Below are 21,666 nucleotides of genomic sequence, written 5' to 3'. Positions count from 1 at the left end.
TCTACAAGCTCTCCAAGCGCCTCTGGGAGGGCACGGTGGCGGACACGCTGGCGGAGAGGGCGCGGCGCCGGGAGCGTCGCGCCGCCGACAAGGCCGCGAGGCGCCACCACGAGCGGAGGGGCTGCGCGGAGCTCGAGGCGCTGTACCCCTGCCTCGCCGCGGAGGTGGACGCGATCGCGTCTCGGCGGCCCTGCGGGGTGCTCAGGACGGCGTTCGGGATGATCGGCGACGAGAGGGCGGCGGCGCTGGAGGCCAGGGTCAGGAAGCAGCGGCGCGCGGAGCTGAAGGCCGGGATGAAGCGCGCCGAGCTGAGGGACAAGGTGGCCAGGACGCTGCTCGAGTTCATCGAATGATTTGATTTCTTCCAGCAAAAAAAATAAAGTGATTTTTTCTTTGCTGGTAGTACATTTTTTTATATAATTCTTTGCTGGTAGTACATGGTTATTACTGATTTCGCAAACGGGATTGCTAAGTAACCAAGTCTCAGTCGATGCTATATTTGTCGGATCTTGCATTAAGATCCATGTAAAAAATTGCCTTTTTCTTTCTTACATGTTATATCACTCGACTTAGACACACCCATCACTTGACTTTTTTTTTTTCCAACCGGGCTCTCAACCCCTTTCCATTAATTTCGCAATCAACGGAAATACATCAGTCTGTATCAGATGTTCTTAGTGCCCAAACCACTACAACTAACAGGATGAAAGATATAAGCTTTTTGAGATCAAATGAAGCTGAAAGGGGAGAGCGAGCTGGCGCACCATCAGGAAACCCACCGCAGGATGATCCTGGAACGGACCACCCGCCATGGGACGAAAACCTGATGACACTCACAAACCGCAGCCCAAAAACGACAGGAGAGGAAATCCCAGGATGAGGCAAGTTAAACAACATCTGCGACTAGGCTAACCGTAACCAGAAGACATAAAACCAGCGGGCATCAAACCCCAGTGGGAGGCGGCAAGCAAAAGGACCGAGCGCTGAGCACTGCTAACCAATCTGGATCCCTTCTCTGTCACCCAAAAGGGATCTGCCTCGAGGGAGGGACCTGTCCGCCAGCGCAGCAGCCGCGTGAGCCAACCTCTTCACTCCAGCCTGGAGCTTCGCCCTTTCTTCTTCCTTTAGCAAACCTGCCCAGTACAGCAAAAACGAGCATGCAGTGAAAACAGCCTCAAGAGGAGAACGAACAATATGATTATCAAATGTGACTTTATTGCGGAGGGTCCAAATCCCCCAGCATATTGCAGCAATAATCATCATGTAAAACTGTTTCCCATCCGGAAAGAACTTATAAAGCCAAGTTAAGCTTTGCCACAGAGAGCGAGGGCAACATGAAACCCCGGCCGTCATGCCCAACACCCCCCAAACCGACCGAGCAAGCGAACAGGTAAAGAACAAATGATTTGCTGTCTCGACTTCATTACAGAAGGAGCACACAGGATTTCCAGGCCAGTTTCTAATGCGCATATTATCACGAGTGAGAACTGCGTTCTGAAACAGCTGCCAAAGGAAAATCTTAATTTTCAGCGGAATAGGTGCTTTCCATACCATCCTATAGTTAGGACCTGAAAGATTTCTTTCCAACCATACATATACGGATTTAGTAGTAAACTTCCCTTTACTATCAAAATCCCACAAGATTCTATCTGGGGAGTCATTCAACGACAGTTTCTTAGCCTCCATAACCATCCAAGCCCACTGCTCACCCAACACCCCAACCAGTCTACGTCTAAAGCCCAGCTCATAGTTGTTAGTCGCCCAAGATGCAACCGTGCATTCCTGCTCCTGGCAAATACCAAATAGATCAGGAAAGTGATCTTTCAACGCAATATTCTCAGCCCACGGATCATACCAGACCCTAGCCAGGTTTCCACTTTCGATTTTAACTTTTCTTCCTGCCATATAAGAATCCTTGACCTTCATAATTGCTTTCCAGCAGGGAGAGTCCGAAAAGCGGCTCCGAATGGTAGCCACTGTTTTGTTCCTGAAGTATCTAGCTCTTACAATACGCTGCCATAGCCCATCACTTGTTTCTAACTTCCACCACCACTTAACAAGTAGGGCAATATTTTGTTTATGAAGATCTTTAATCCCTAATCCCCCAATCCTTTTCGATCGACATATCCTCGTCCACTTAACCATATGGTATCCATGTTTCTTATTTTTCCTCCTCCAAAAGAAACGTCTGCGATGTTTATCCAGCTTCTCAATAAAGGTCTTATTAAAAAGGAACATTGACATGAGGAAAGAGGGAATTCCATCCAAACTGGACCCTAGCAACGTTAGTCTAGCTCCAGAAGATGCTGCATATGCTACCCAGGCATCAAGTTTTTTGATCATTTTTCCGTCAAGGAAATCTAGATCCGCATTCTTGAGGGTAGAATAAGTAACAGGGACTCCCAGATATTTCATGGGAAGTGTGCCCACTTGACACCCAAACATGTTGGCATACACCAAATCAGTATCATTATCCCCCCCCCGATACTAAATATTTCACTCTTCTCAAAATTGATCTTAAGCCCAGACATAAGTTCGAAGAGATAAAGCAAGAGCTTGATATTCACAGCTTTGTCAATATCATGCTCAAAACAAAGTACTGTGTCATCCGCGTATTGCAGGATGCAAACCCCATTCTCAATAAGATCAGCAGCTAAACCTTTAATGAGGCCATTTTTTGTGCTGTAAGTACCATTTTGGTCAGACAGTCAGCCGCAATATTAAACAGGAAAGGGGAGTGAGGATCCCCCTGCCTCACCCCCTTAGCACTTTGGATGTAAGGTCCCACTTCATCATTGATCTTGACACTAACTGTGCCATTCTTCAGTATTTGCGAGACCCACCCACACCACTTAGAATTAAACCCACGTTTCCTATGACAGTCAAGCAAAAAGTCCCAATTGACTTTGTCATATGCTTTTTCAAAGTCAAGTTTCAAAACCACTCCCACCTGCCTTCTGAAATGAGTATAATGCAAAATTTCATGGAGAGATAGGATTCCATCCACTATGTGTCTCCCCTTAATAAAAGCATTCTGGTGAATACTAAACAGCTTGTGTGCATATTTGCTAGCTCTAATATCCATGGCTTTTGTAAGTAGTTTGTAGGGGCAGCGCAATAGACAAATGGGTCTATATTGTTGGATCCTACTAGCATCAGTTGACTTAGGCAACAAGGTTATGATGCCATAGTTAAGTCGTTGTACATCTAGCTTGCCATCATGAAACCAATCAAATAAGCATAGAAGGTCTTGGGCTACTACCTCCCAGCAGTGTTGATAGAATTCTACAGGAATATCATCTGGACCAGGGGCACGGTTAGAATTCATGCTAAACAAAGCTTTCTTGATTTCTTCTAACGAAAAAGGTCGAGTTAATTCCTCATTGTCACCAGGAGTAATCATCTCATCCTGAGACCATAGAGCAGCATCTATCTGACATAAATTGCCAGGAGCTGGACCAAATAAGGATTTATAGTATTCAGTAGCATGGACCAGAAGGTTTTTAGTGCCCTCAATAATAGTGGACCCACACTCCAGGGAGATCATGGAGTTTTTCCTACGACGGCCATTGGCTACTTTATGGAAGAAACCAGTGTTATTGTCTCCTTTCAGAAGCCACCTCTCATTAGAGAATTGATGCCAGTGTAGTTCTTCTTCCACATACATCTTATTAAGCTCCACTAGAATATCCAACTTCCTAGTGTAGGCATCCCCACATAAACCATCAGTCTCTTCCAGTTTTTCAAGCTCCTGCAACTCGAGCTTGATAATTTTTCTCCTGATCTTATTGTGACCAAACAAATTAGATCCCCAGCCCTTAAAAAACTTCTTAATCCTCTTAAGTTTAATATTCAAGGAGTCAATGGGGTTTGAAGTGTATACAGGCCTCGACCAGATCTCAGAAACCAGAGGGAAGAATTCTGGATTACTGAGCCAAGCATTATCAAATTTAAAACACCTGCTACCTGGTGTTCTAGAGGAGGCACTCCCACCATCCACTAACAAAGGGTTGTGATCTGATATATCCTTGACCAACTTATGTACAGAAGCAAGAGGGTATAGATCCTCCCACTCAGGAGACATGAGAACTCTATCTAGCTTTTCCAAAGTTGGGATTTCTTGTTTATTTGACCAGGTATAACACCCACCAGTCATATAAATCTCTCTCAACCCAAGTAGATGAATAACAGAATTAAACACCTCCGAGAAGTGGGACATAGATGTTTTTTTGTTCTTCTCCCCACCATGCCGAATGATATTAAAATCTCCCCCAACTAGATAAGGAATATTACTGCTGTGACACATAGATGACAGTTCAGCAATGAATTCAGGCTTCTGTTCATCATGTGCAGCACCATACACAGTCATCAAGGCCCAGCTACAATTTTTGTTCTTATCGAACAGGTTCAGCTGCAGGATATATTTACCACACTTAGTCGTAAGGATATCAAATTTTTCCTTGTTAAGCCCACAAAGAATGCCACCAGATTTCCCCCTTGAAGGGATCCATTCCCAATGAAACTTCTGATAAGGGTCAATTTGCCTAAAGAAAGCAGGAGTATACGACTTCTTCATAGTTTCCTGAAGTCCAATAAAATCCAATTCATTGGCACTTATCATGTCAATGAGGCAGGTGGACATGCCTTTTTTACCCACTCCCCTACAATTCCAAAAAACCCCTTTCATTTATACCGATCGGGTTTATCTCTCACTCTGGTAGGTCTGCCAGGTTCCATAGCAGCCTTACCCACCCCCTTTTTCTGTTGACTTCTAGTCACAGGCCCGCTGGATTTATTGGGAGATAAAACCACCACCGATTTCTTACGGTGATACTTCTTTTTCTTGTTTTTAGATTGAACCAGGATGAATGGTTCTTCAATATCTCCACTATCATCGTCCCATGTTAAAGAGAGGGGCACATCATTGCCAAACCCATCACTGACAGTTATTTTTTGCGAATTACTATCAATGTTTTTATCCTGCAACAGACATCTAGAAAGTTCTAATTCACGTAAAATATCAACAGTAGCAAAGTCATCATCAGGTATTTGTACCCCCATCAAAGATGCACGCAGTATAATGGCAGAGTCAGATAAAGCATGAAATTGATTTTTTGAGCTGGGCATATTCGTACCTTCCAAATTGCGCTTCTTCATTCTGTTGGTGGCCACATCTCCCACCTTCTCCAACTTCTGCTTCTGTCTGCCCTGACTCATGCAGTCATGAATTGGGGATCCAGAGGGAGATTCAACTGTATAGACACTGCAGTTTTCTCCTCCTTCCATGAAACCCTCTTCGAGAGGCACAATGTGAGGCAGGGAGGGCCAAACCACATAGTCTGACAAGGGAGGAAAAGCATTCCCATAAGTATTCACATCGTGACACATAAACAGAGGTGAGGGTGGAACAGGAGTAATCATTCCCCAAGCACCTTGATGCACACTGATCTCATTACTGGGAGATTCAGTCATCTCTTCCACTTTCAAATCCTCAGAGACATTCTCACATGATTTTTTATCAGATTGAGATCCACAATAAGACATTTTTTCAGCCGCATGTTCTCTGGCCATAGTCTCAATCAGAAGCTCTGTGTTGTTACCTTCCTCACTCTCATCTTCTTCTTCACTCTCAGCCACTGCCGGAAGCCTCTGCATACCCTTACCATAGTTCTGAGAGGAAAAATTACCAGTCACGGATGTATTCGTCTCCCCCTGCCCCATGGAAGAAGCAGGATATGAGTCCATCCTCGCTTTCTTGGGGAAGGAAGGAGATGCACTGCTATCCACAGCAGTATAGGACTGACTTTTCTCAGCACCCACAGTCACAACTTTTTCAACTTCATAGAAAAAATCATAATACTGTTCTCCCAGCATTCCTTCAGCTGAAGGGGGAATTTTCTCAACCTCTCTACAACCGAGAAGGATTCTAGCATATTCAGGTTTATGAACGGTCGATTCATCAACTTCTAAAGTAATCCCAACTAGAGCTCCAGCATAAGCTATATGTTCAGTGCATCTTTTCTCTATGGGAATGTTGCGAACCCTAACCCATGCTTTCTCCATAATGCCTTTGGCTCCAATAGAAGCAGTCCAAGGAGTAATACATACAACAATGTTCCCTTCCTTCAGAGGCAAGCGTTTTCCATAACAACATGCCCTTTCTACTTCACTAGCATTAGGGAATCGCATCACATACTGAGCAGGGCCAATAGAGCGGGCCGTACAGCGCCATTTCTTTTTCCCAGGTTTTTTGGCAAATATAGCATTAAATTCCTGCTCAATGTCTTTAACAGTAGCATCACCCTCCACTATAGTAATCACCACATTATTAGTTTTCTCTGCACTATGTTTAGCAGCACACATATCAGGAATATAGAAGAATCCCTGACCAGGCGACTGAAACCCACACATGAGAGGAATGCATTCCCAAGGCCTCAGAACTTGGCAAAGCTGAGCCATATGACCTAATTTGTTGCATTTTTCGCAGCGAATAGTAGGACAGCGAGGAGCGAAATGACCTGGGAGGGAACAGTTGATGCAGATCTCGGCATTGCCCTTGGTCGTTGCTTGCCCAGGTGCAGGATGCGGAGGTGGCTCCTTGGAGCCCGCCGTCTTCTCCTTGGTCGCGCCGCTCATGGCACGCGCAGCAGCTTCCCATCTGTCTCCAACTTCACCATCACCAGATCTCGAATCTCCCGACGTCGCCGGTGGCGGATCTGGCCGCTGCCACACCATGTGTCGAGACTGATTTGGCAGCGGAGCCCTTCGCCCACCTCCGAACCCTCTGCGCGCTGTGTTGTTGCGCCAACCACCAGATCTCCCCCCGCCCCGATCTCCCATCGAGACGCGCGGCGCACCCCCCGCCTGCTCCGTTGCAGTCACTTGGGCGAAGGATCGGTCGTCGCCGCCAGCCTTGCCCCGCCACCAGCCAAAGGAATCAGGGAGGAGAGGATTGGGGAAGGAAACCCTAGGGCGCTCCCATAGATGCTTGAAGAGAGGCGCGAGGTGTGCGTCTCGCGTAGTGGAGGTAGGTGGGGGAAATGAGGCGACTCCCCTCGCCCCCTCCGCTTTAGAAGGCGCCACGCTCGGCCTGGTGTTGGGCCCCGCCTGTCGGTCGGGTGGCCATGAAGGGGCTCCCACGCGTCCCGCCGCCATTAGCAGGCGGTTGGTGAGGTGCGGGGCCACCCCGACCCGGTCCGCGCCCGCCTGGATCTCCACATGCCCCCCGTGTACCGCACCATGGATCGTGCTGTGTGTCGCACCCACTGGAGACGCGCTCACCATCGGGGATCGCTCCCTTATCCTCGCAAAATGACACGGCAACGAGATAATGTCACCAATGTCTATGAATTCCCCTGCACGGAGAAAACGCGCATCCACTATGACTCCGAAACGCGCATCCACTATGACTCCGCGGTCATCCACCAGATTAAGCCGGAGAGCATCACGCTGGAGAATCAACTCGCCATCATGGAACGTGAGCGAGCGGTGCTGCAGATCGGCGGCGTAAGATACGCTCCATCTCTCGTCCCGTGCGTCGCCCTGTGTGTCGTGCGAGCACGAAGCCATCATCTTCATCTTGGATGAGTTTCATGCCCCCCATCACTTGACTTAGACGCACCCGCTCACAAATGAACACATGAACTGTGTGGAGTACTTACCGATTTACCGCTGCATCAAGATCTCATTTACACAGTACGAGATAGGGCATTTTCAATTGGTAAGCATAATTACACATCACGCTTTGAAATTCGGCAAATCGGAGTTTTATTTCCGACACATACAAGGAGATCATCTGTACACTCAAAAACGATGACATCCAAGGGCTAACAGCCAGCCTAAATCTTGCACCTCCCGGAGCAATGACACATAAGCTCTTTGATTTTGAGATGTAACAAGAAATAGCTGAGCTTCACTGGTGCCACAACACCCTGAGCACCAGGCGGTTTGCATGGCGTCAGGTGATCTTGCGGCTCACTTATTTCAGGAAGAGTTACTCTTTCAGGAACTACTCATAAAAGGCAGAGACAACATCCCCAGGTCCAAGGATGGTTTCTGCTCGGTGCTCATTGATCACTCACCAAGAAAGCATTAGCATCGGCTTTATTGGGCGGGCTTAGCTCCCGCTCAATCTCTTCCAGGGATCGCCCCTTGGTCTCGACCACATTCCCGGCAATGTACAGGACCGCGAGAGCACACACGGACGCGAATCCCAAGTACACGGTGCTGATTCCAAACTTGTTGACGACGCTCAGGAAGTACAGGCCGATGAAGAAGTTGGATACCTGCAAAGAGAAAGAACAGGTGATGATTCACTGGTGCCAGTAGGCTAAGTCTGACAGTACAAAACATTGATCATCTAAGCAAGTACTCCCTCCGTCCCATAATATAAGTTATTACAACTAAACAACCGATAGTTGTAATAACATCTTATATTACGGGACGGAGGGAGTAGAAAGGATTATCACTGTTACAGAATTCATTTTTCTTTTTCTTCTCCTTCCAGTTTCATCTATCTAATAGTGGACAAGATATGACCACCTGTATTTTGTACTAAAAGACACGCGATACTGCTGAAGGAGGGTACAAAATATAATTGGTTGGCGCAGACATCTGTTTGTCAGTTGTCAGTTGTCACAACTGTGACCACTAGAGACTTACCCAGTGCATGCCCATTGATAATGCTACAGCCTTGGCCCTTATTCTGGAGGCAAATATTTCAGGAAGGAGCAAAGCTGGAACAGGGCCAGCTCCAAGAGCGAATGACAGCACATACCTGAACAAAAATTACAATCAAGATTTCAAGTTAGTTAAGTGCTAAAATTATTTAATAAAGAAAAACCAGGAGAAATCCATATTAGGTGAATGTAAACTACTTACAGGACAGTGCCAACAACAGCAAGAGTGCCAGAATAAGGTGCCAAAGCCTTCCAGGTGAAGGACAATGACAAGAGTAACATCGACGCCGCCTTCAAAAGAGAAAGAAGATACAGTAATTCATAAGTCATTTGCACATTGAGAAACACAAATACACAGACTACTGTAGAAAAGACAGTACCATTCCAGAAAAGCTTGTTATGAGAAGGCTCTTCCTCCCTTGCTTGTCCATCAGTGAAGATGCAATCATGGTGCCTATGAGAAGTATGCATACACCTCAGAAAAGGAATTGGAAGTTACTACCGAAACACTCTTACGAACACGGAACTAACCAAAAACATTGGCAGCACCAACAAGAGCACTCGCTGCAACATCAGATGCAATGCCTGCACTGCGGAACACTGATGTAGAGTAGTACACAACAGCATTTATGCCAGCAAGTTGCTGCAACAAAAACAGTGCCGCTCCCACGCTCACAACTGCAGTATGAGGAATATATCAGGACACATATACCAAAATTTCATCATGATTATCAATTATGACGCAGGCACAAATGAGTATCAGAAGAATACTTATAAACTGCTACCCAAGTTATGTACCCCAGTCATGATTGTTCATTCAATCGTGGACTGTAAAGAACATGGTTGGTAGAAGCAGTTTGCAAGGAAAAGTTCTAGGCTAACCCTGAGATGATAGTTTCCATCGAGCAACTATGCAAATGTGAGAGCATAAAAACCATAGTAATTCTTCTTATTATCATTCCTATGCAAAAAAAAAAAAGAAAAAAGAAAAAAAAACTGTCATAGATGATAGGCAGAAGTTGCTTTGCCCAAACCACTTGCATCTATAAGATCAAGACAACACATGAAACTTTATCACTAATTCCTTTGTACCAAGACATTGACTTGATAGTGTATAGGGAAACAATCAGAGAACATTTTACTTTTCCAATAGCGTTTGCTGAATAGATCAAACCAGCTGGCATCTGGCTCATTAGATCCTTGCCCACTAGCCTTTAGGTCATACATAACTTCAGTAACCTTCTCTTTCCCATACAATTTTTTTATAGCTGCTTCCGCTTGAGAAATCTTTCCTTGCTGCGTTTAATCGCATGAAAGTTATTCTCAAATATAGTGTTGGCACCTTAGTACGAAATATGGTGAAAGAATTGGCACAGCACAAACCTGGAATAGCCAGCGAGGGCTTTCAGGTGAAACAGCCATTCCTAGAGCCAGCAAAATAGATGGAACTACTGAAATTCCAAACATTGTCCTCCACCTGATTACACACAACCACATAGGAGAAAGTGAATAACTCATACGTTTATCATGCCAGATTTATTGGGATTTGCATCTTTAGTTCTGTCATATGTATTAAAAATAAATATTCCTGTTGTTTCTGACTTCCTCCCTTACAATTGCATTTGTTCACAAACAAATGAAGAAAGAGGTTTCCCCCTTGTAATTACAAAAAACAATTGCTCTTAGATATATCATGGTTTCATAAATTAGAAGTTTCGAGAATTCAGAAGTTGGTAACAGATTTTAAGCACAAGCACAATAAATTCAGAAGGCACCAACAGAATGTGACAAAGTTAAAGAGGATAGGAGAAAACTAACCATGCAGGATTTTGTGCTAATGGCAATCCAGCTACCAAAGCTGCAAGAATTCCAATGCAGATAAAAAGTTGATTAATCGTACCAAGTGCTCCACGTATTTCAGTTGGTGAGATCTGCAAGGTGCAAATAGGTCAGCTGGGAAAGTTCAATATCACAGGTAGTAGTTGCTGAACAGTGGTTGTGATAATTTTGAGACAAGGTGCAAATAGGTCAGCTGGGGAAGTTCTCAATATCACAGGCAGAAGTTGCTGAACAGTGGTTGTGATAATTTTGAGATATCACAAACCTCAGATATGTAAAGCGGCACAAGAGCGGAAGAGATCCCAATACCAATCCCAGCAAGTAATCGACCAATAATCATTGTACGGACATCTTGAGCTGTTGCACTACAAATGTTTTGCGAGTTAGGTTTACATAGCAATAGTATACCTTGAACCATAAATTGTTATAGCAGTGAATTCAGTCTCAGAACACACCTCAAGAATGCGCCTACAGCAAGAGGGATGGCATCTAGGATAAATGTCCGTGTTCTCCCTAATTTATCAGCCAAAGCCCCTCCAGTAAAAGAACCTACTGTCGCGCCAGCCAGGGTTGTGCTAACCACCCATCCTGAGTGAAAAGGCAGATGTATTGTGAAGCATATAGGCAAAATGATATCTCATGGAATCCTCATAATGCATAAAGTCCTAGTGCATATGTTATTCTTTATCCCTTTTAAAAACAGTATGCAAGTATCTTGCAAAAGAAAAATGGTTGTACATAATTGATCTGACATTTCAGATGTCCCTATTGCAGACACTAAGAGAAGATATGTACGAAAAGATTCTAAAACTACAATAATTGAAGTGTGGCTTATACTAGTAAGTAAAAGAATGGCATACCTTGTAACACAGCATTTTCAGCAATCCCAAGATCTTTCGAGAGATATTCAAGCGCGCCATTGACCACACTAAAGCACATGTATTCAAAATGAGATATTCAGTTTTGCTAGACACTGGTATTCGTCAGTTAACAATTAGACCAGGAAACTGCGCTTTTATCCCTTGCAATGCATGGGAAATTTTTCTACGCTACAGTAGAGTGAAAGGGAAAAACATACCCAAGATGGTAGCCAAACAGAATTGCCCCCAAGCAAGCAACGCCAACGTACGGCAGAACACTCCCAGATGATTTAGCTTGAAGCTTGTCAGATGGAATATCCTCGGGGTCAGCTGGATATAAGATGGTAAAGGAGCCTAGATTAGCTGACACGGTTAAACGGTTGAAAAATTCCAGTGACAATACACTGGCATGGCATCATGTGCAGCTAACCGCAAGCTCTTTACCAACATCCTGCACAATTCGGAGCCTACTATGCAACCCGGACATTCCCATGGTATACCAGAAGCTGAATCTCAGACGGCCAATAAGCATGTCACAAGTCCGCTGGCAACCACACTAGTACAGCACCCACGACAACTACAGCTGGTACTAGTACTGGATAGACAGCGCGGATGCAATCCCTGTTTCCCCAAAGCGGAATTCACAACGAAATTGCTGGCCGGCGCAGCAGGCATGACCCCCCGTCACATTCCCCCTGCCAAATATTCACAGAATCGCACGGAATCTGGCGGCGATTGGTATAGGTTGTTGCTGGAGCTTGCATCACCCCTAACAACCAAACCCCAGATTGCAGAAGCACGCTTGTGTACCCCGAATCGGGTGTGACGGCGACGCACCTGAGGCGGTGGCGCGCACGCGGCCGTAGCGCGGGCTCCGGAAGAGCCCCGCGGCGCCGGCGCTGGGCCTGCCCATCTCGAGCCCCGCGAGATCCGCCGCGCGCGACCTCACGCCGCCGCAGCAGAGCCCGCCGCGGCCCTCCGACATCCGCACGACGCTCCTTCCGCTGCCGGGCGACGACGACGGCGACCTCCGCTCGCCGATGACGACGTGAGCACCGCCGCCCCTCACGGCGCACCGCATCATCTTAACGGGGGGCGAGAGGGGGACCTTCCTGCGATCGCACGCACACCACCGCAGGAATTCTCAGCTTCCGTTACCAAAAAAAAAATGTAACGGCGAAAATCGCATTAAACCGGCGCGTTGACTAGTACTGGTAGTACCGGGAGTGGAGTGGCTGACGTGGGGACGGGTGGAAAACGACGTCGTCGCACCTTCGACTTCGAGCGGAGGCCGCCGGCCGGCCCTCTGGAGCCGAGTGGAGTGGGATTAATGGCGAGCTCGCGAGTGGACGAAGATGGGATGGGGAAGAAGGGGGAGGAAGACGACGGGTGCCAGCGATGGATATATCTTCTTCCCGAGATCCGATAGTTCCGAGGGAGGGCTGTCGATGGAATTCTTCCTCCTCCTCCTCCTCTTTTCGCGTGTTTTTTTTTTCCCTTTTCCTGCTGGCGCGGCATGTACATCCACGCCACCAGAGTGAGAGAGGGTCTGCCGTGCTGGCAACGATGTGTGCATTGGATAAGAAATTTTGTACGCAATCGATGACGGTGCCCCCGTCTGGACCACGAGGATGGATATATACGATCAGACTCAAAAAAATCCAATGAAGTAAAAGGATGAACATACGATTTTTTTCCCTTGGCTTTATACGGATAACAAACAACTATAGTGATCTAAGGGCATGTACAATGGAGGCATCACCACGTAAATTAATTGAGGGTGAAACCACCGAGTTGATTGATCAAAGCCCAATGGAGGCTGCAGTAGCATCTATCAAAGTGGGGGCCTTTCTCTATCCTTTCTTTACCCAGTTCCTCTCATCTTTTTGCTAGCTTTACCTTTTTTCTGACAAAGCAGACGGCTCTTCTGCAGGATGCACCTGCCACCTGCGGGGCTGCACCTTTGAATCCATCTGGCATCCGAGCCTACGTGGGCACGTGAGGCAGCGGTCCATGTTGGAGCGATGGCCATGCTCTAAAAGGTCATATATTACTTTACAGAGGTAGTGCATCATACGGTGAGATCGGCCGTGTATGGCGACCAACATCTAAAGATAGAGCGTAGCGAGCGAGATTGTGGGCTTTTGTATTCGAGTTTTTTTTTCCTTCATGAAGCGACCTCGATGAAATCAAGTCCTCAAGCTTTAGTCTCCCCGACAATTGAGCATAAGATCCAACCTAAGCTTCGGTTAGTGTGCCGAGTGGAGAGTGGTTGGAGGTTCGGGACAGAACCTTGTCAATAAGCTTATTTTGAGGTCTCTTCTCAAGGAAGTCTAGGTTCTCTCATCTCTTCTAGCCAGGGCCGGCCCTGTGTTTCGGGAGGCCCTAGGCGAACTCGACGATATGGGCCCCTAAGTCTTAAGACCATACATATATGTATGTATTTGCGTGATACATAAACAGTATATATAACTTCATTTGCATAATATTAAAAGTAAACTTTCAACCACACATCTTTTGTTTGGAACTGGACTACAATAATTGTTGAGCAATGCAAAATAAAACTAACATGATATGATTACCTCAAATAGGAAACAAAATTATTTGCTCCTCTGTACTTGCACCATCTTCATTGACCTTAACATCTGAATTTTCATGCTCAGGATTAGTTCCTTGCCTATGTTCTTCATTGACATCAACAATACTTGAAGATGCAAAATACTTTGTCAAAGAACCCTTTAGTGGTTGAATTTTCAGATATATTTCTTTCTTTCTTTTTCTTTTTTCAGCACCCGACAAATGCTTCTTAGGCAACATGGCATGATAATGTCCTAATATTACGAAGCAAAGAGTAGACAACGAATTATAATTTTATAGATCGGATGATCAGAACCCTAGACATGTACACAGAATGACAAAAAATTAGGATGATTTAATACATACTATGAAAGATTGAAATAGAAAATTATACATAAAATTTTTGATACTTCATGGGATGAATCATGGATGATTCTTTTAATATATGTGCTAAAGAAACTACTGGAATTAGGGTAGGAATGAATGGATCAGGAACATCCGAACATGGATATTGGATACGTACCTGCGTTCACATACATACGTATTGTCGTATTGCTGGAAGGCCGAGTTGCCGGACTGCTGCATGCCGCGGAGGCAACGAGCGGCTGAGGCACCATGCGAGGAACGACGGAGCGACGGGATGATGAGACGACGAAGACGAACCGATTGATTTGTTCCATTTCCAAAAAAAATCCGATTGGTTTGTTTCACATGTACGCGTGCATCGTGCGGCCGTGACTTGCGTGTGTGACGCTTCGCTACACATTACCAGGTGATCTGCTGGGTCGAGCCCATCTTGTTTTTCTCATCTCATATTTTTTTTCCTTGTCTATTTTTTGTTGGGCTATACTATATGTGTGTACTACATCATGGGCCCCCCTCCTGCCTGGGCCCTGGGCCGGCCCTGCTTTTAGCCTGCTTTTAGAGAGTAATTGGCGGAGTGGGTCATCATTGTTGGTGCGCATGATTGAGCTTTGCTGCCTGCGTCTTCTCGACTCCAGTTGAAGGCGGGCCTTTTGTCACATCATCGACAACTCTCCTGACAGAATGGCAGATGTATCAAAATTCCTACCGGCCAAGAAGTTGCCATAAGAAAGGCCATGCTACTCCGTTGAGTCACATATAAGCGGGAGGTTGAAGAGGAGATGATGGTTGAACGTGATAGTACACGTCGTTGGGTCTAAAAACCTGGTTGTTGCTAATTGATTTTGAACTAGATGAATCATAAGAATTAAACGAACATCTACATCACGCATATATGACTCAAAGTTTACATGCTATACTGTGTTATTTATTCATAATCTGATTACCAAATCTCATGCGTGCAATGCGCGTGTACCTTATTACTACGTAAAATGTATAAATGTTTATAAAAAATGTAGATATGTTTTGAAGAAATAACAAAGAAAAGTAGTGAAAACCAAAGAAACAGAAGAAACAAACGGAAGAAACTCCTCGAAAATGAAGAAAAAGAAAGAAGCCAAAGAACCCATTAAAACCCATCACGAAACGAACAAAAAGCAAGGAAAACAAAACAAAACAGATGAAAACTAAGAAAGAAACAAAAAACAAAGAAAATGGAAGAAAGAAAAAAACAATAAAACAGAGTAAGGAACAAAAGGGAACCAAAGAAAAAAGAAATAAAAGAAAAAGGCAGTGAAAACTGGAATAAAACATAGAAAACGGTGAAAAACAAAGGAAACACAAAAAAACAGATGAAACGTCTGAAGGAACAAACAAAACGGATGAAACAAAAAAAGGAAAAAACATGAGCAAGCAAGGTAACATGAACGATTGTTGGAAATGGCCTAGCCTAGTAATATGCGGGGAAAGAAAAAACTTCAGGCTATACTATCTTTCGAGCGACTCACGTTAGTCCTGGCGTGTTCTTGTAATAAAAAATGTTAACCAAGCAATTAAAAAATGTCAAAATATACGGAAAGAATGTTGACCATTTAATAAAAATATATATTAAATTTATGTAGAAGAAATGTTGACCATATAAAAAAGATAGTAAAGCATTTGAAAAATATTAAATGTGTATAGAAAAATGTTGACCAGGTGTTAAAGAAATGTTGGTCTTCTTTTTGAAAATGTTAATCATACATTTGATTTTTTTTAGTGTGTATAGAAAAAATATTGCTCATGTATTAAAAAATGTTTATCTTTTATTTCGACAATGTTAATCAAGCATTTCAAAATTGTTGAAAATTTTATGGATAAAAAGTTCACCATGTATTCTAAAAATATTAATCTCGTATTTGAAAAATGTTAGATGTGTATTTAAAAAATGTTCTGGATACGAAAAATGTAGAATGAAAACCAAATCAAAGAAAGAAAACCGAAAAACCAATGAAAATAAAAAAATAAACCAAAGTAATAAGAAACGAAAAAATAAAACCAAAGAAACAAACACAAAAAGAATGGGAAAACTTTGAAAACTGATAAAGAAAAAAATTGAAGCAAAATGTGAAAGAAAGGGAAAACAGATAAAAATCATGGAAGAAACAAAGATAAAAAAATAAAAATAAAGGAAAAAACCTCAAAGAAAACCAGGGAAGAAATAAGAAAAAATAAGGAGAATTAAAAAATCTAGGGTCTTTTTCCCTTAAGTAAGTCGCACCTCCCATATTACGATGAATGCAACTGTGGTGCGATGGCTAGCAACACCTAGCACCTCCATGCGTGACCTAGGATCAAATCCTCGCTTTTTCTTCATTTCTCCTATTTTAGTGGTGCTAATGGGCCAGTTCGTGACTGCAGCTGTTTCATAAGAGGGATCCTTCCATCTTGCGTAAAACGAGATATAGTCACCACGAATCCCAAATAGAGCATGCCGGGTATGGCACAACCCCCCCCCCCCCCCCCCCCCCCCTCTCGAGCAGGACGGCCCTTTTAGGCCGTTTTTATGCTTTTGTTTTTGTCCGGTGTAGGGTCGGTTTTTATCAATTTTTTTATTGTATAGATTTTGTGAATTTTTTCAAGTGCATATCACGTGAACTTTTTAAAACTTTGTGAACATTTTCAAATTTTCATGATCCTTTTAGAAATTCATGATTTTTTCTAACTTCGTGATTTTTTTATTTTTTGTGATGTTTATTCATGATTTATTAAATTTTTATAAAAGAATTCATTTTGTGATTCTTTTTTTGTCAAATTCACAATTGTTTTCAAAATTTCTGTGAGTCTAATAGTATATGAGATGTACAATGTTTTCAAAAAAGAATCAAACATTGTACATCTCATATACTATGCAAACAATTTTTGAGTTCGTGAACATTTTTTCATTTTTTAATTCTTGATATTTTTTTCAAATTCGTGAACAGTTTTTAATATTCAAAACATTTTTGGAGTTCACGATTTTTTTTCAAATGCAAGAAGCTTTTCAATTTTGTGACAATTTTTGAGTTCGCGGTTTTTCCAAACTCCTGGAGATTTTTCAAATTTAAGAATGTTTTTTATTTCTGCTTTTTTCCTGATTTGCGACCATTTTTTATTTCATGGACATTTTTCCAAACTCCTAAAGTTTTTTCGTATTTAATTATAATTTTTAATTCCTGAACATTTTTTCAAACTCCTGAAGTGTTTTCGTATTTAATAATATATTTTTTATTTCCATACATTGTTTCTGATTTGCGGACATTTTTCAATATCAAACACAATTTTTTGAATTCGTAAAAAAATTCATGACTATTTTTTAGGCTGGTCGGCCCACCAAAGAAGCAAGCTGAGAGATGCAATCCCAGGATCGTCGCTTTCCCGGTGCGCCAAATAGCTCCAGGGTTCAATTTAGACCGGGATTGATAAGTTCAGAGTGCCAACGACCGGGATTTGAAGTTGAGGGTTCGATTTAGCTAGGCTCTACAAATTCAAGGTTTAAAATGGACTTTTTCCTTTAAAAAACTAAGTCCTTCAAACAAAAATCTTTCCTGAAGTGGTCCTACATGGGTATCTATACATAGCTCATGAGGATCAGACTACAAAAAACATAGGTAGTCAAATTATTCTTGCAACAAATGTTCACACAGATAGCTCGATCGCTATTCAGGCAGTGAGACACGACACCTTGATCTCGAATAACTATGTTATAGAGATGACATTTATGTGATCAACAGCCCCAAGAAGGAAAGCACCTACCTGAAGTCCATCGTTTCAGCGATGACATTGAAAATCTTGCTCGTGGACTTGAGATCATCTCTTGTTTATAGTAGACATAATTCTTGAGTACAACTTTTATATAGGTAAGTCTAATATATATGAGTACAACTTTTAACTCATACATCCATTTACGTCACTCATTTATGGACAAGTCATCATAAAACACATGTCAAATTAATTAGTAAAAAGATGAATGTGCAGATGACAGCCAGCTAGCAGCCAGTTCAACATATTGTCTACTACTCCCTCCTGTCCGGTTTATAGGGCTCAATTCAAAAATCTCACCAACCAAGATAGATGGTGAGTGGTGGAATACTTTTTATAATTTGCAAAAGCACTCAATTAATGCTCTTGTTTTCCTCAAAAGTTTATGTTTATCAATGTATTAATTGCAATGCATGCAAGGATAAAGTACATGCATTGATTAATTTTCTCTTAATACTTGCATGTAATTATTTAATGCATGATGTAATTATTTAATGCACCTTGGAATCTGAAATTGTGATGGGGAACAACCAAACTGAGTCTTATAAAATGGGAAACCTAAGATTTTGAGATAAGCCCTATAAACCGGAAAGGAGGGAGTACTACTACAATGACTACAGCCAGCTAGCAGCTCCTACGAGACAACATGCTAATTTATGGGTCTTTAATGTATTTGACCAGTATTTTCCCATTTTGCCCTACTCCACCGAGTTATTTGTTCACTAGTAGCTCAACACAGACCATATAAATTGTATTTTACCTAGGATATTTTGGTCATTATACTCTTCCAACATTTATTGCCCAACTAAGTGTGAATTGGTAAAAGTACTGCGGCCGGCCTATATATATGAGCATCCATCGATTAGTTCATCTCAGGGTTCAGTCAAAACTCAAAAACAATAGAGAGTCGGCAACATAGGCGATGAACTTGTCATGGTGCTTCTTACTTCTGCTGGTTGTTTTTGCAGTAGAGTTGGCACTGGCCGCGGTTATTGATGATGCGGTACAATTCGATCCCAAAGACATTAAGATGACTATAAAGGTATATACGTGTATCCATCTCCATCTATATATATGTTCAGTCGATTCTAAACTTGCGATTTTGTTCTTTCGGGAATATACTTTTTTCATTAGTTTTGTTTCCTTTCTGACCTGTTGTTATATCTATATATGCGCATATCATTTTCTATATGCATATTGCAGAGCAGAAATGGGGAAATAATTGACTGCGTTGACATCTATAAGCAACCGAGCCTGGATAACCCATTGCTGAAGGACATGAAACACCAGGTTAAGGATCCTCATTTTATACATGCAAATAATTAGCTACTGAATTTTCCGCGAGTGGTCTGCTTTTGTTCTCCATATCCAAGAAAATTAGTGCACATTTTTTCTTCCTTTTGAATCAAGTGACGCCGTGCATAAATGTGTGTGCGGGTGCATGTAGATAATGAGGGACATAGCCAGCGCGGTGGCTGAGCATTGAGCAACAAGATGGAGATACGCAGGCGGCGGCGGTGGAGCAGGAATGGAACAAAGGCACAAGGCAATGCCCCATAGGGAGCATCCCCATCCTAAGGACGAACCCCTGCAGGCCTATCCAGAAAAGGACAATAATCCTCGGTTAAACATATTCTATACGGTGAGTGTGCGTACTCGTATGGTGAGTAGTACTAATATATAGCTGCATGAATCTGACCTGATCTTGTTTGGTTGATGTGCAAAGCCGGATGACGGTAAGACTCTGTGCTACAACCTGAACTGCGGAGGGTTCGTTCAAACAAGCAGGGCCGTCGCCCTGGGCGCTAGCCTCGTCAATGGCGCATCCGGTGTAGATGATCCCGTGCCATACTTACTAGTTAGTATACAAAAGGTATATGTACATGTACCGTGATTTTTGTTGATAATAAATACGTAGTTTCATTTTGTTAACGAGCTTTCCTTTTCCATGCATGGATGGATGGATGATGTGCAGAGCCCTGCTGGGCCTTGGCATGTGCTGGTGAACGACACGGACCTCGGCTACTACCCTCGGGCCATTTTCCCGTGGTGGATGTTCCCTGAGGCCGTTGCCAACCTGGTGGGTGGCACGGTGCTCAACACATGGCCCGGCGGCAAGCACACCGGCACCGTTATGGGCAACGGACGACGGCCACCCGGCGACCCCAAACCCGCTGTCATCAAGGGTTACGTAGCTGTCGACCTCGATGGGCACCCTTTCCCCGAAACTCTCCAAATCATTCTTCACACTGCGCCCACCTGCTACGACGCCAAGTTCTTCCGCCAAAGCAATGGAAGCGTAGGTGCCAGCGTTGCATTCGGCGGATCCGGTGGACCGGACTGTGCTCCGCGGCCCGCCTAGATTTTTTTTGAGAAGCCCGCGGCCCGCCTAGATTTTTTTTGAGAAGCCCGCGGCCCGCCTAGATAGCTAGCTACAATATCCGGTTAGGTGCATGAATGCAAAAAAAAAAAAGAACTTCCTAGTGGCCTATGGTGTGGGTGCGCGATTTTAGGAATGGAAGTCTGAAGCTAAAGAGCGGTAGTTCAATAATAAAAGGATGTTTTGTGGCAGTAATAGAATTTCTAACTGTCCATGGATTCAATCAAACAAATAAATGAGAGCAAGCATATTCTGCATATATTTAAAACAATTTTATGAATCACCATACAACAAACTCACCATTCAGCAATTAAAACAGAATTGCATGATCACCAACTATGCACAAGCAGTAAAAACCCTTATAAGAGTTACTATTTGCATCGAACGGCTGAAAATAAGCCAACCACTACAAAAGTGGCGGAGCTAGCGAGAGTCAAAACTAGATGTGACCCACCCAACCCAGCAATAAACCTCTAAAGAGTAGGAGCAAAAATGAGCACGTGGGACTAATATGTGGCCCGCACATCAGAAACTTTGTAGCTCTGCCTCTACCACCATGAGCATCGACATTATGGATGAGAGCAACAATGATGTGCACCGAACTTTCGTTAGTACATATCATTGTCTTGTTTAAATTGTGGCGCATATTGAATATATAGGGTGTTTTGGATAACATACCAAATAGAACTTCGAATCATGAGTCCCCTGCATCTATATTGATGGGTTATTTTATGGTTATTAGGGTGTAAACTATAAATATGTTTTTGCGTACTCATTAGTATATATGGGACATATATTTGTTCCAAACGTGCAATACATGTGCACCATGGCTAGTAGAAAACACACAACGCTCATAGGGTTGGACATCTCTCTACTAGTTTTATTGCACAACAATACTGGAAAGAGGATTTGGAGCTCCTTAGTCGGAAATCCAATTCGGCTCTTGGGAGCATATGCTTCTACTCATCAAAAATGTTTTTTTTTCAAATGTCAAAATAATTGACGTGATCATTGTCACACCGAAATGTTACCTGCAAATTTTTAGGAGGAAAGCCTAAGTATTTTGATCTATGCAAAAAAAAAAGTCAAACGACAAATGTTACCTTCAAGTGTTATATTTATTTTTGTTTTATTTTCACCGACGAAGCACTGTCATCCCGTTTCCACGAAAATTGGCAAGCACACTTGT

At 43.3% G+C, this 21,666-nt stretch overlaps 2 protein-coding genes across 3 annotated transcripts; both read right to left on the bottom strand.

Annotated features, from left to right (window-relative positions):
• Window positions 1-601: 601 nt before the first annotated feature.
• LOC123059916 (uncharacterized) lies at window positions 602-7,021 on the bottom strand. 2 transcript variants are annotated; one of them, XM_044482469.1, is made up of 3 exons: window positions 5,433-7,021; window positions 5,136-5,339; window positions 602-1,133 (listed from the first exon to the last, which is right to left on the bottom strand). In XM_044482469.1, the coding sequence occupies exons 1-3, from the start codon at window positions 6,838-6,840 to the stop codon at window positions 994-996; spliced, it is 1,752 nt and encodes a 583-aa protein (XP_044338404.1). In that variant the 5' UTR covers window positions 6,841-7,021; the 3' UTR covers window positions 602-993. The 2 variants fall into 2 exon arrangements, with proteins under 2 accessions (XP_044338404.1, XP_044338403.1); XM_044482468.1 differs by having other exon boundaries at window positions 5,136-7,021.
• Window positions 7,022-7,710: 689 nt separating this feature from the next.
• On the bottom strand, window positions 7,711-12,898 carry LOC123059915 (plastidic glucose transporter 4). Its single transcript, XM_044482466.1, has 14 exons — window positions 12,599-12,898; window positions 12,215-12,489; window positions 11,596-11,707; window positions 11,378-11,445; window positions 10,973-11,105; window positions 10,783-10,882; window positions 10,497-10,609; window positions 10,062-10,155; window positions 9,821-9,974; window positions 9,210-9,356; window positions 9,059-9,132; window positions 8,881-8,969; window positions 8,662-8,776; window positions 7,711-8,285 (listed from the first exon to the last, which is right to left on the bottom strand). The coding sequence occupies exons 2-14, from the start codon at window positions 12,459-12,461 to the stop codon at window positions 8,067-8,069; spliced, it is 1,665 nt and encodes a 554-aa protein (XP_044338401.1). The 5' UTR covers window positions 12,462-12,489; window positions 12,599-12,898; the 3' UTR covers window positions 7,711-8,066.
• Window positions 12,899-21,666: the final 8,768 nt, after the last annotated feature.

This window comes from Triticum aestivum, chromosome 3A (assembly GCF_018294505.1).
Source record: "Triticum aestivum cultivar Chinese Spring chromosome 3A, IWGSC CS RefSeq v2.1, whole genome shotgun sequence".
Classification (NCBI taxonomy): domain Eukaryota; kingdom Viridiplantae; phylum Streptophyta; class Magnoliopsida; order Poales; family Poaceae; genus Triticum; species Triticum aestivum.
This window is presented reverse-complemented; position numbering and strand designations above follow the sequence as displayed.

What these genes read in the sequence shown, in the direction of transcription:
- LOC123059915 (XM_044482466.1), bottom strand. Translation starts at nt 12,461, where the DNA reads ATGATGCGGTGCGCCGTGAGGGGCGGCGGTGCTCACGTCGTCATCGGC. An exon ending in CAGCAAACGCTATTGGAAAA is followed by an intron (nt 9,357 to 9,820) that starts GTAAAATGTTCT and finishes CTCATACTGCAG; the next exon opens with TTGTGAGCGTGGGAGCGGCA. An exon ending in TATCAATGGGCATGCACTGG is followed by an intron (nt 8,286 to 8,661) that starts GTAAGTCTCTAG and finishes TTCTCTTTGCAG; the next exon opens with GTATCCAACTTCTTCATCGG.
- LOC123059916 (XM_044482468.1), bottom strand. Translation starts at nt 6,840, where the DNA reads ATGGGAGATCGGGGCGGGGGGAGATCTGGTGGTTGGCGCAACAACACA. An exon ending in GAAGAAGCGCAATTTGGAAG is followed by an intron (nt 1,134 to 5,135) that starts GTACGAATATGC and finishes TGTACTGGGCAG; the next exon opens with GTTTGCTAAAGGAAGAAGAA.